An 11,483-nucleotide genomic window follows, 5' to 3' on the forward strand; every position below is an offset into this window, starting at 1 on the left:
ATTCCTGAATCTCAAGCAGCATGACCCTGAGCACCAAATGTCCAGAATCCATCAGCAGCCTTGTCTTTGCTCTGCCCTCCTTGTTTTCAAACAATGACTATTGCTGAGGAGGGCCTGTGCATCACTTTCAGCTCTCAAGGTGCAATTTCAGCCTAGATTCCCAACTTTCTGTTATTTTAAGTCCCAAGTTTCTCATTCTTTTTTTTCTGTTTGTGGCTGCATTAGCTGGAGGCTCTGGAGCATTTTGAGCTCTTTACTTCAGGGTTTCAGCAATCACTTCACCTGGGGGATTTGCTGGAGAAAAGCTCTCCAGGCATAACTAGTTGTGTAGATTGACTTCCATAAATATTCATTAATGCATTTTCTAAATCCTTGTCACAGAAGTCTTGAGAGGCCTGACAGTGTCATCTGAATTATCTGGTAAACAAGATGTCAGGCCATCTATCAGAGTGAGCTGTTACAATCTGCATTATGATTCCTTTAGGGAGACAGAAAGGATTAGCCATGGCACAGGAATAGAATTCAAAGACGGAAGTTTCATAATTAGCTCTGAGGCTTTAGTTAGACACCAGATACCCCTTTGGTCTCAGACTTCTGATGTTTAGCCAACTTCAAATTACAGTCTTCAGTAACTTTGAAAAATCTGAGAAAATTATTTAGTCTTAAAACCAAGAGTTCAGTTCAAACCTATTTAAAAATCCTCTCTGTGATCAAACATTTTCAGTATCATTTTGATGATACAGCTCATTTGCTGATTAGTTAATTTAATTCAAAAGCTCCAGCACCTTTTTTTCTTTGGTTCAGTTGAACACCAGCAATGATTTCCAGTAATCTGCTTTGAAATTCAGTTCAGACCAAAGGAGAAGTCTCCATAAAAAGCCAAGACTGAGTCCTGCTGCCTCACCTTCCCCACAGGTCACTGAACATGGGCCCTGCTGAGGAACCCACAGATAGCTCAGGCTCTCCCTGGGGACAAAATAGCTGAAGGTGATGTCTGGGTTGGTGGCATTGCCATATTTTTTTGTGTACCTCCTGTAGACCTGGGAAAGGAAAAGCTGTGGTCAGTGCAGAAGAAAACTTGGATTTATTTCTTAGGATGGAGGAAGGAGAGGCCAGTCTCCCTTCTTTCCATCCAGTCCTGAGGCTCACTGCAGTGCCTCAGTCCCAGCCAGATGCAGTCAGAGCACCCACCCTGTGACTTCTGGGCACTGAAAGTGAATAAGCCAAGCAGAAGGTTTAACTCAGTGTGGGTTTCCCCACACAATCACCCCCAGTGCCAACCTCCAGCCATTCCCAAGAGCAGCAATCCCATCACTCCTCAGTGCACACCATCTCCCCTAGTCTTGCACATTGAGTCACCTGAATCCACCACTCCTGGATTCTGCAGCAAAACCACCCACACCAGGCCACTTCTGACTGGCCCCTTCCACCTTTGCTGCTTTAATTCACCTGTATTTCAATTTCTTCCTGTGTTGGCCCATCCACATGGATTTCCTCCAGGCTTGGCAGGTTGTCCTGGGTGAGAAACACTTGGTATTTGATCTGCTTGTCCTCCAGAACTGATGGGTAGGTGACATTCAGTGAGATTTTTCCTTTCCCAGCCACCACGTACTCTCCTTTAACCTTCACAGCTGGAGAAGCCAGAGGAGCAGTGAGGTTAGGAGACATGATGTGGTCACCAGGGTCCCCTGGTGCTGGCAGCTGCTGGCTGCCCACTTGGTAAGAACCAGTTTGATCCAAGTTTGGCATCCCATGGAGCGTGGCTCCTACAGCTTCCCACTGGAGAGCATCCCACAAGCAAAATGCAGCACCAAAAATTCCATTTCTTTGTTTGCACAAGCTCCTTTCAGCCCTGCCTGTATCCTCTCCTCTCCTTTTCATTCCACTCACCCAGGTGTGTGAAGAGAGGCCTCCTGTTGGTGACATGGACTGAGGTGGTGTTGTAGGGCAAGGACAGAAATGTCACATACTCTGGAAGGGTGAAAAGGAGAAAGATGTGGTCAGCTTCCATCACTGGAGCTCAGTGGGAAAGGATGGAGGCTGCAGCTCAACTCCTAAATTCACCCTGACCCTGTTCCTTGCCTTGAACACAGTGATGGTGACACAGCAAACACAGCTGAGCTGCATCTTGTGTCCTCTTCTCACCCATTTCTTTGGTTCTTTTTAGGTTCTCTGCTAAGATCTCTACATGAGACTGCAAGAGCCAGACCAGTTCCCAAATTTAACAAATCAGGAAGCATGGACAACACTTTCAAGGACATGGTGGGATTGGTGGGCAGGGCCAGGAGCTGGACCCAATGATCCTTGTGGATCCCTTGGGATATTTATGATTCTGTGATCTGATATCACCCCCAGCTCCCAACAATTTATGGGACTTCCCAAACAGTTACATTTCTGACCCACATCCAGAGAATTATGACAAAAAAAGTGTTCTGCCCACCTCCCAAAATCCTTCTCCATACCCTCCATAAAATAAAACCGTGCAGAAGCAGAAGGGAGAAGTCATGCAGAGAAGATTTGAGATACTGACTGCCCACAAACAGAGCCTGAGGGGGAGGACTACACACCTTCAGCTTTCCCTTCTGTGTAGGATCCACTCACTTTGGTGCAGGTGGAGTTGTCACCCCCACAGACCTTGCAGGGATCCATGGCCTTCCTGGAGCCCATCTGGCCATCACACCCAAATGCCTGAGCAGAGGGGAGAGTCTGTCAGCCTGGCCTGTTCTGAGAAAACAAGTGAGCAAAAGCAACATTCCTGAGCTCCTGAAACTACCCTTTCCATCTGGAATCTGGATTTAGGAAGACAACAAAAGAAAAGATGTGTTTGGACCTAGAGCTGCCATTGGGCAGGAGTGTGCAAAGCCAGGGACTGGGAGGTCTTAGCTGAGAGCACAACTCTCAGTAACTGTGACATTTCCTTTCCCATAAGAAGCAGCCCAAAAAATCTCTCCTGTGACCTAAACCCAAAGCTCTGTGCTCTCTTCTATGAACCCTTTCTGGAGGGAGGGAGGAAGGAAGGAAAAAAACAAAAGCCCAAGAGGACAGTAAACATGAATGGCAGGTTCTAAAGGAATCTTTAGCTCCCCAGACTCCAAAGCCAAACCTAGCTCACATCACTTCAGCCCCATGGAACTCAGAAGAGAGATTCTATCCCCATTCCCACGAACAAGACTAATTTACACAAAGCTACAGGAGGATCTCAGCAGGCTTAACAGCAAAACATGTGCAACTGCTGAATTTATGCTGCAGCCACTGATCCCAGGCTTTGGAAGCTGCCATAACATGCATATTTATCACTGCTGCCAACGAAAGAGCCAAAATAGAACAGGTTGTGCCTACACCCTCTGCTGTTCATGGGGAGAAACACTTCACAAAACATGGTGAGCACGAGGATAATGAGAAAAACATAAAATTTACAAGGAGTATTCTGGGAATGTAAAGAAACAACAGAAAGCATCCAGCCGGGTCAGCACTGAGCAGTTCCTAAAATGCAGACAGCGCGGGGGAGTTGGATCCAAGGTCATCAGGAAAGAATGCCTTCCTCAGATCCAACCCAGGAAAAAACTCCAGAAATTAGACTTCAGTTTTGATCAGCAATACTCCAAAAATCAATCTGTCAACTTGTGATGCCCAAGTTTTGCTCCTTATCTTGCCATTGACTCAGTGATTCAAGTCATGGCACTTCCCTCCAAGACAGTCAGCATTTTATGGGGCTAATTACAGCAGGCAAGCTGAGCAGCTAATGATGTGTCCTCCACCAACATATAAACCAATTGCTTCTTGGATTAGGGATGAATAGCCCTGTGTGTTTACTGCATAATTAGCAGAATGTCTTATCTAGAGGGCAGCGGATGCACAGACAGAACAGTAGATTTTTGGACTCCATCCAACACACCAAGAACAAAACTCTCCTCTGAGAAGAGCTCGCTCTGTTGTTTGGGACACTGTTTTTTCCTAGCATGATTTCCCCTGGTTCCTGTGGTGCAGATCACCTGTCAAGGGCTCAGCTGGAGTCCCCAGTCACTTACTCTGCATCTCCCCATGACACACACATGGAGATCCCCGTGGTGCTCTGTGTCATCCTGCTCACACCTGGTTCCATCCAGGAAATTGTCCCTGCGGCTCACCATGAACTCCTTGCCCACAGCCCTGCACATGTGCTTGCAGAGCAGGTCCCCTGGAGCAGGCAGGCACAAGGAAGGAGTTATTCTTTCAGGAAGGCTCCTGGCTGCTCATCAAGCAATGGGAAAAAACCCAGAGAGGTTGTGGATTCCCATCCCTGGAAGCGTCCAAGGCCAGCTTCGATGGGGCTTGGAGCAACCGGGGATAGTGGAAGGTGTCCCTGCCATGGTGGGATGGGTTTTAAGGTCCCTCCCAACCCATATCATTCTGGGATTCTATGATCTCTCAGAAAGCATCCAGGTTTCAAGTAAAAACTAAAACTTTCAGTGAAATGGCCTTTTCATTCCATAGTACAGAGGTCCATGAGCACAAACTGAGGTTCCAGACATTCCTTACGAAAACTAAAACTTTCAGTGAAATGGGCTTTTCATTCCAAAGCACAGAGGTCCATGAGTACAAACTGAGGTTCCAGACATTCCTTACCTTTGGCAAAGCCAACAGCAGAGGTCCAGGTATAAAAGGATGGTGTTTCTACATCAAGGTACAGTGGCTTTAAATTTGTTGCTGCACATTGTTCAGCCATGAAGTCCTGCTGGGTGATCAGACAGGCCTGGATCCCAGAGAGAAAATTGTGTAAGGAAAGGAAGTGACTGGGCACTGACATTTAACCCTCTAGCTACAGGCAAAATGCAGTGATTGGTGATTAAAACACCCAAACAACTGCAAAGAAAGAAAACAACTTTAAAGGAAGGCTGCAGGATATGCAGAGAATTGTGCTTGGAAGTTGATATCTTTGCAATTTATACAAAATAAATTGATATGGAAAACAGGAACAATACAAGAAAGCCCATCTGAAGAAAACCATCATTGTGAGTCACTATTTTCTCAGCATCTGTCCTGCTATGGGGCACAGAGAAAATGCTTCATTACATGTGAACAATGCTATTAAATAATCCTGCTGCCTTCCATGGCACAAATACCTCTCCTGCTGTCAGACAGATGGAGCCTGTACACCAGATCTTTACCAGAGCAGTCAGCTGTGGGAAAGACAGTCACAAAACACCCACTCCTCAAAGGGCTCAACAGTGAGACAGAAGTTCAGATGCTGCTGAGCTCCATTACCTGTGTATTGCACATCTCTGCTTGCACGCTGGCACCGTGGCAATCCTGCCCTCCAAAAGCAGGCCTGGAAATGACAGAATTCCTCAACAGAGGCAGCAAGCAAGAGGAAAGCAAAGAGGAAGACTCAGCCCTTAGGCCCTGAGCACAGATAGATGCCCACATCTCACCTGGGGTTGTTACAGAAGCGCTGCCTCAGCACCACCCCCCCGCCGCAGCTGCGGGAGCAGGGGGACAGGGGGCTCCAGGCAGACCAGTGCCCATGGACCACAGCCATGGGGTTCAGTTCCTCCAGAGAGCTGCACTGACCCTTGGAGCACCACTAGGAGCAAGAACACACGCAGCTGGAAGCAGTGAACATGGCAGGGCTGGGATCTAAAAGGTTGGCACAAGTCCCTGTCTTTGGCAGGCCAGTAACAGAGTCCCAAGGTGAATGAGGCACCTTCTGACAAGGGGCTGAAGAGTCCCCTTCCTAATTAGGGTCTAACATGAGGCTGGGATCAAAGCAAAGAGCACACCAGTAGAAGGAGGGCTCAGATATCAGGCTACAGAACTGCAAAGCAACTCCAGATATAAAGACAAGGTGGAAAGACCAAAATCAGGACACGACAGTACCAGTTTAGGAGTGGTTTTAGCTCCCTGGCCAAGGGGCAGTGAGTGCCAGGTACCTTCCAGACACTGACAGAGCTTTGCTGTCTGAGCCCCACAGCCCCCACACCCAGTCCTGGTGGCAGCCTCCTTACCTTGTTGATCCCACACTCAGTTCCATCCAGGAGGGGCACCAGAAGCCGAGTACAGCTGGATTTGTCTGCTGGATGTACATGGCATGAGAGAACTTTACAGATGTCCTGGTGTGACAAGAAAATCACGGAGTTCAGGGAGTCAGGCTCAACAACACAGTCCCAAAAGTCTAGAGAGGGCATGTCCCAGGTTTTCTCCCAGACACCCAACAATGCAAATTCCTTCATTTTTCCTGCCATTGAGCAAAAGCTGTGGGCAAGTCAAAAGATCCTCACTGTAGTGATCACCAGCTGTAATGCTGGAAGATGATCAACTGAAGCAATTAAAGTTTCACCCACCTTAGTGTTTCCTCATTAACAAAACATGTCCAGATGGCAGCTATTAAACACGCTGTGCTTCCCAGACAAAGGGATTTGGGCCGTGGCAGGGAAGCTGGAGGAATCCAGTGAACATAAATTCCCCAAGGCAGGACCCTGAGTGTGTGCACCCAGCACTGCCAGCTGTGCACAACAGCACCCAACTATGCAAACCTTGCAGGAGATTTATGTGGAGGAAAGAGGTGATGAAGAGAAGGGAAACATTTTAAAAGCTTTGCCAAGAAATCTGTGGCAGAAAAGCACCTTCGATCCCTTCAGAATAAAAATGCTGCCAGCCAGTTCTCCCGAATTTTGGCTCCTGAATATTTCCCAGGTGCCCTTAGCAAGACAAACAAACTTTCTACCTACAACATTGGTGTCAGCAAAGGTGCAAGCTGTGGCCACACTCCCAAAGGCAATTTTACACTGCTCATCTGCTCCATAGTACAAGCCAGGCTTCCACCCCGGGATGCTGCCGTCCATGTCCGGCAGGTCATTCAAGCAGCTTGTTTGGCCTGTACTGATAGAAACATGAGGAATAACACTTTCCCAGCTGTGGGTAGTGAGGACGAGGACATGTTTGCAGACTTGTGCTGAGTTTCACTCTGGGAGTTGGCTGCTGCTTTCCCAGACAACACATGCTCACTGTGGGCTGGGATGGATTTAGTTGCAGCAGCTGCCTGGAGATGCTCACAGTTCCCTGCTGCTGGAGTTTTATCCCATTCCTGTCCTGCACCCAGCCAGCACAGCCTGCAGTGCCTGGATGCTCTGGTGGTGTAAATAAAATGTGCAGGCTGAGCCAGTGTCTGAGAAATCCAACCCAGCCCAGGCACGTCAGGCACCAACCAAAGCCACCTCCAGCGACGTGAAGCAAAAACTGGGTTTAACCTCAGCAACAAGTGCTAAGAAATAAACAAACCCCAAGCTTTTCACTGTTCCTCATTTTTCAATAAACTTTTTTATTCTTTGAGGTTTTTTCTCCCAAGCTCCCAGCATAGGGAGCTGAAGAACTCAACCATTCCCTTACCTGACAAGGGCCAGGAACTGCTCCCGGCTGCACGGAGCTGAGCCCATGATGTAACCACTGCTGCTGCACAGATTCCCCTCTCCATCGTGGGCAATGCCAAGGCTGTAACAGAAGCAGCACAGAGCCCTGAGAAGAGGAAACCCAGAGGCTGGAGCCTCCCTTCTCTAAGCAAGGACTGAGCTCCCTCTGCAGCCCTTCCTTCTCCTGTTGTTGCAAAGGGTTTCTCTCCTCTTTGCAGCTTCTAATTGTCACGGGACATCCAGGAATGCAAGAAATGCAAGGAACTCTTTCCAAAATAATCCAGGATGATGATCAAAAGGGTTAGAATAATCCATGGGGAATTCCCTTTTATGTCAAGAGGTCCTTTGGCTTCTTTCCTAAACTGGAGGATGTTTTTACCTGAATAAAGCCTGCTGGGCTGCTCTGGCAGTTTCCTACTGACCTGTGCCCAATCTCATGGGCTATGGTGACTCCAAGGTCAAAGCCAGTGTCCTGGGTAATGACACAGCTCCAGAAGGAGGAGCAGACTCCCCCTAACTGAGTCACTCCACGAAGCTCCTTGTTCCCATCAGGCAACTCCAGGTCAAACCTAAAGTAAGGGAGACATAAAGAGGAAAGAGCAAAGACCCCCTACAGCTAAAAAAGCCAGGTCTAGACATTCAGCTGAATTTATCTGAGCTGTCCTGGTCTAGCTTTGCCAACCATCTAACATTTCTTTCGACAGGATTGCCCACTACTTAAATATTATGATGATTCCACATTTAAAAAGCCAAAACTCCTCAGAAAGCAGAACTGAATAAAACGACTTAATCCTATTTCCCAGCCCCTCCCAGGGCAGGGAGCTCAGCACCTGGTGATGTAGAGGACAATGTCAGCATGCTGGGGGTCAGAGTCGTTCTGGGGATTCACCTTCTTGCTCCACTCACAGACACTGATGAGGGAGGAGGTGATGTTGGTGGTGATGTTCACCTCTGCCTGGAGGGAAGGCACACGTTGGCACATTCCAAACTGCTTGGAGCTTGGGCAAGCCTCAAACACAGCCCTCCCCTTACCTGTGGCTCCCTCAAAACCAGCATTTGCATGAGGTGAACTCTGAAATGAGCCCCCAGTGAGGCATCTCTGAGCAGCTCTGCTCCCTGAGAAGAGATAGAAAGGATTCAATAAACAAGGGGTCCTGGGGACTCCCACTCCCTGTTCCCAAAAACTGGGCTACACTCATTCCAAAGGTAACTACAACACTAACATATGCACTACAAATGTTAAAAAATCTGTCAAGAAATGAGAAGTGGTTGGACTTGTCAGATACTCTGAAGCAGAGAGAAGAATCTGCATGAAAAGTTTCACAGGGTAGAGTGAATGCTAAAGACTTTTCTGCAGTACACACACAGAAAAATTCTTAATAATTGCAAAAAGAGACATGAAAAATCTATAACAGAAATAAAAATGAAATGTAAAATATAAGATGGATTCAGTGGAATTAGCTCAATCCCAGGGTAAGAAAACTCTTTACCTGTGTTGCAACATTACTAATGAAATTAAGAGTTACATTTTCTATGTGGGTTTTAAATCCTCTAAGATTTCCTTTTACTCCTTGTACAAGGGAACTTGGGGGATTTCATGCCCAGGGAAGCAGAGAGGAATGCCCTGCACATGAGCTCTGTACCAGGGACAGGTGACCCCAACCACCCTGAGGGACAGAGACACTCACAATGTTCAAGTTGGCCAGGATGTAACGTTCTGTGTCCTCTTTGTGGTACAAGTAAACATCTGGCCCTGCCACCACCATCAGCTCCAGATGTTTGACAGCTGCCTCAGCCCTCTTGTGCAGGCGAGGAGGAGCCCACCCTGCTGGACAGCACAGAGGGACACCAGGAGGTTCAAATGCACCATAAAAGGTCCGACAGATCCACTCCCTCTCCCCCAAGGCTGCAATAACTCAGCTGCAAGTCCACTTCTCCAGGGATTTGCTCAGCTTCCCCACTTGTGGTGGTGTCTTTCACCTGCCAGCAGTTTTAGCAACACAGCTGTGCTATCAAAATAGCAACCAGCCACATCAGACACACTGGGCACACCTCGGTGAGGTGAGGAACCTTTTCAGGTCTACCCCTGTATTTGTAAACACCGATTTTCCCTCTGAGCTCATGGAAGCAATGCTCCAGGAGACAGCTTTTCCAGCAGGGCTGTTACCTCTGGCTGGCTTTGCCTCTCTTGCAGCACTTTTGAAGAGGATGTGGGGGCTGGAGAAGCCGAGGTCCTTCAGCAGAGCCACATCTTTGCTCCTGACTGGCCTGATGTGAATCTTCTCCTCGCCTACGGTGACCACTCCTTGCTGAAGCAGATAAAATTCCATCTCTGAGTTATTCCTAAGATATTTGCTATCCATGGGGATGGCAAGGGTTTACTGGATGGTTCACACGTTTGGTGCATGAAGCTGCCACCCCCAGAGGCTGTTCCTGCTCATACTCACCAGCTGCCCTTCACAGAAAGTGACTCTGCTGCTGGCCCCAGGAGGCTGCAGGGCTTTTCCACCTGCAAAGCAGCTCCCTGGGAATCTCCTCAGTAAAACAAAGGAAGAGTTCACCACCTGGCTGCTCACAAAGGAGGAGGAAAGGAGGGCATGGTCCTCTAGGAATTCAAAGGCATAGAGCTGCCCCCAGGCCTGGATGGAGCAGCGCTGGACCCGACAGGGCGCCAGCCCAAAATGTTCTTCTTGACAAGGGCAAGCTGGCTCAGCCACAACAAACTCAGGTACTGAAAGAAATGAAACAAGACCAGAACAAGGGGAGCGGTTATGAGAAAGGATGATACACAAAAACCCCATGTAAGGTCTATTTCCCCAGGAAAAATACCCTAAAAATGACAGCTGTGACCTCTTGGGGTCATGGTGCCAACAGCCAGAGAATTTCTGTGCTTTTGTGTATTCCAAAGTGAGGATAATCTGACTGGGAACACACAACAGAAACTGGCACTGAATTTATTGGAGCTTTTGCTCTCTCAATAAACAGAACAGTTCATCTAAAAAAGGCTGAGACAGTTTTGTTCCTGCAGATTTTAACTATTACTGAGTGGGAATTATCACAATGCAGACAAAGAAACTGGGATGAGCACTAGGTGAACTCACAAGGAGACAACACCCTTCCTTTAGGGATTTGAGACTTCAAAATCTTTATTCTGAACTATCAGCAATCCAGACCCAGAATTCAAATCTCTTTGTGCATTTATTAATAATAATAATAATTAACAAGTATTTAAAGTAACGCTCAGTCTAAAGCTTTTTTCAGAAGAAAAACACCAATACAGAGAATGGGGACTGAGCTGAAACGTGCAAAGAGGTTGAGCACATCTCCTTGAGCAGATCTGAAGCTCTGACACATCTCTCCATCCACTCACACTGAAACCCAGACTGCCTCACTTGCACTGGGACTCAGAAACACCAAAAGCTGCTCATTTCAGGGGTTGTTAATCAGAGTTCTCTGCACTGCCAGCCACACAGGGGTAGAACCCAATGGCCAGACGTGCTCTAAGCCGAGGGACACTGAGCCCTGCATACCATCAGCCACTGAGCTGGTTCCAAAGTAAGACAGAACATCGCCCGCATCCAGAGCGCCCAGGAATTTCTGCAAGAAGAAGAAGAGCAAAAACAAATGGACACGAGGCTCTCCCTTCGCTGGAAGGAATGCCAGCGAACAGCTCAGCAGCCCCAGTGCCAAACCCTCATGGCTGAGCAGGGGCTGCACAAAGGAGGGAACAGCTTTATCTTCGTGATTAGCGAGCTCGGACGGAGTTTGGCTTAGAACCGCTTCGTCTCCTCTTCTTTTTCTTTTTTTTCTTTTTTTTTTTTTTTAATTTTTTTTTAGCTTTTCTTAGAAGGCCGGCAGCGTTCCTGGAAAGGCCGTTGCGAGGTCAGACTCACCTCAGGGAGCCAGCACAGCCCCAGCGGGAGCACGGCGAGCGCCCGCAGCGCCAAGCTGACGGTCATGCCGGACGGACCGAGCTCTCCCAGCCGAGCACCGAGAGGTTTCGGCCCGAGGCCTCACGTGGAGCGGAAGGGAAGAGCAGAAAGAGCAGAAGCAGCTTTTCTTTGAGCAAACAGCCCCTGAGCAAACACGCTCAGAGCG

At 48.1% G+C, this 11,483-nt stretch overlaps 2 protein-coding genes across 3 annotated transcripts in view; one reads left to right on the forward strand and one right to left on the reverse strand.

Annotated features, from left to right (window-relative positions):
* ADAMTS13 (ADAM metallopeptidase with thrombospondin type 1 motif 13) overlaps positions 1–11,446 on the reverse strand; it is a 17,800-nt gene extending 6,354 nt beyond the window's left edge. Inside the window, exons 1-19 of one of the 2 annotated variants that reach the window (XM_031057253.1) lie at positions 11,279–11,446; positions 10,916–10,982; positions 9,833–10,116; positions 9,553–9,694; positions 9,074–9,210; positions 8,418–8,501; positions 8,216–8,340; positions 7,808–7,954; positions 7,366–7,467; positions 6,708–6,858; positions 5,985–6,089; positions 5,412–5,563; positions 5,245–5,308; positions 4,606–4,732; positions 4,029–4,177; positions 2,568–2,688; positions 1,891–1,971; positions 1,450–1,631; positions 905–1,040 (exon numbers count right to left, since the gene is read on the reverse strand). In XM_031057253.1, the coding sequence (XP_030913113.1) occupies positions 905–1,040; positions 1,450–1,631; positions 1,891–1,971; positions 2,568–2,688; positions 4,029–4,177; positions 4,606–4,732; positions 5,245–5,308; positions 5,412–5,563; positions 5,985–6,089; positions 6,708–6,858; positions 7,366–7,467; positions 7,808–7,954; positions 8,216–8,340; positions 8,418–8,501; positions 9,074–9,210; positions 9,553–9,694; positions 9,833–10,116; positions 10,916–10,982; positions 11,279–11,344 (2,422 nt within the window). In that variant the 5' untranslated portion in view covers positions 11,345–11,446. Of the gene's footprint in view, positions 1–904; positions 1,041–1,449; positions 1,632–1,890; positions 1,972–2,567; positions 2,689–4,028; positions 4,178–4,605; positions 4,733–5,244; positions 5,309–5,411; positions 5,564–5,984; positions 6,090–6,707; positions 6,859–7,365; positions 7,468–7,807; positions 7,955–8,215; positions 8,341–8,417; positions 8,502–9,073; positions 9,214–9,552; positions 9,695–9,832; positions 10,117–10,915; positions 10,983–11,278 lie in introns of both variants that reach the window. The other variant, XM_014307168.2, reaches the window with a different exon arrangement.
* Positions 11,343–11,483, forward strand: part of REXO4 (REX4 homolog, 3'-5' exonuclease) — a 5,741-nt gene continuing 5,600 nt past the window's right edge. Inside the window, exon 1 of the mRNA XM_005421377.2 lies at positions 11,343–11,402. Within this exon, the coding sequence (XP_005421434.1) occupies positions 11,343–11,402 (60 nt within the window). The remainder of the gene's footprint in view (positions 11,403–11,483) is intronic.

The sequence above is a fragment of the Geospiza fortis genome, unplaced genomic scaffold (genome assembly GCF_000277835.1).
Source record: "Geospiza fortis unplaced genomic scaffold, GeoFor_1.0 scaffold27, whole genome shotgun sequence".
NCBI classification, from domain to species: domain Eukaryota; kingdom Metazoa; phylum Chordata; class Aves; order Passeriformes; family Thraupidae; genus Geospiza; species Geospiza fortis.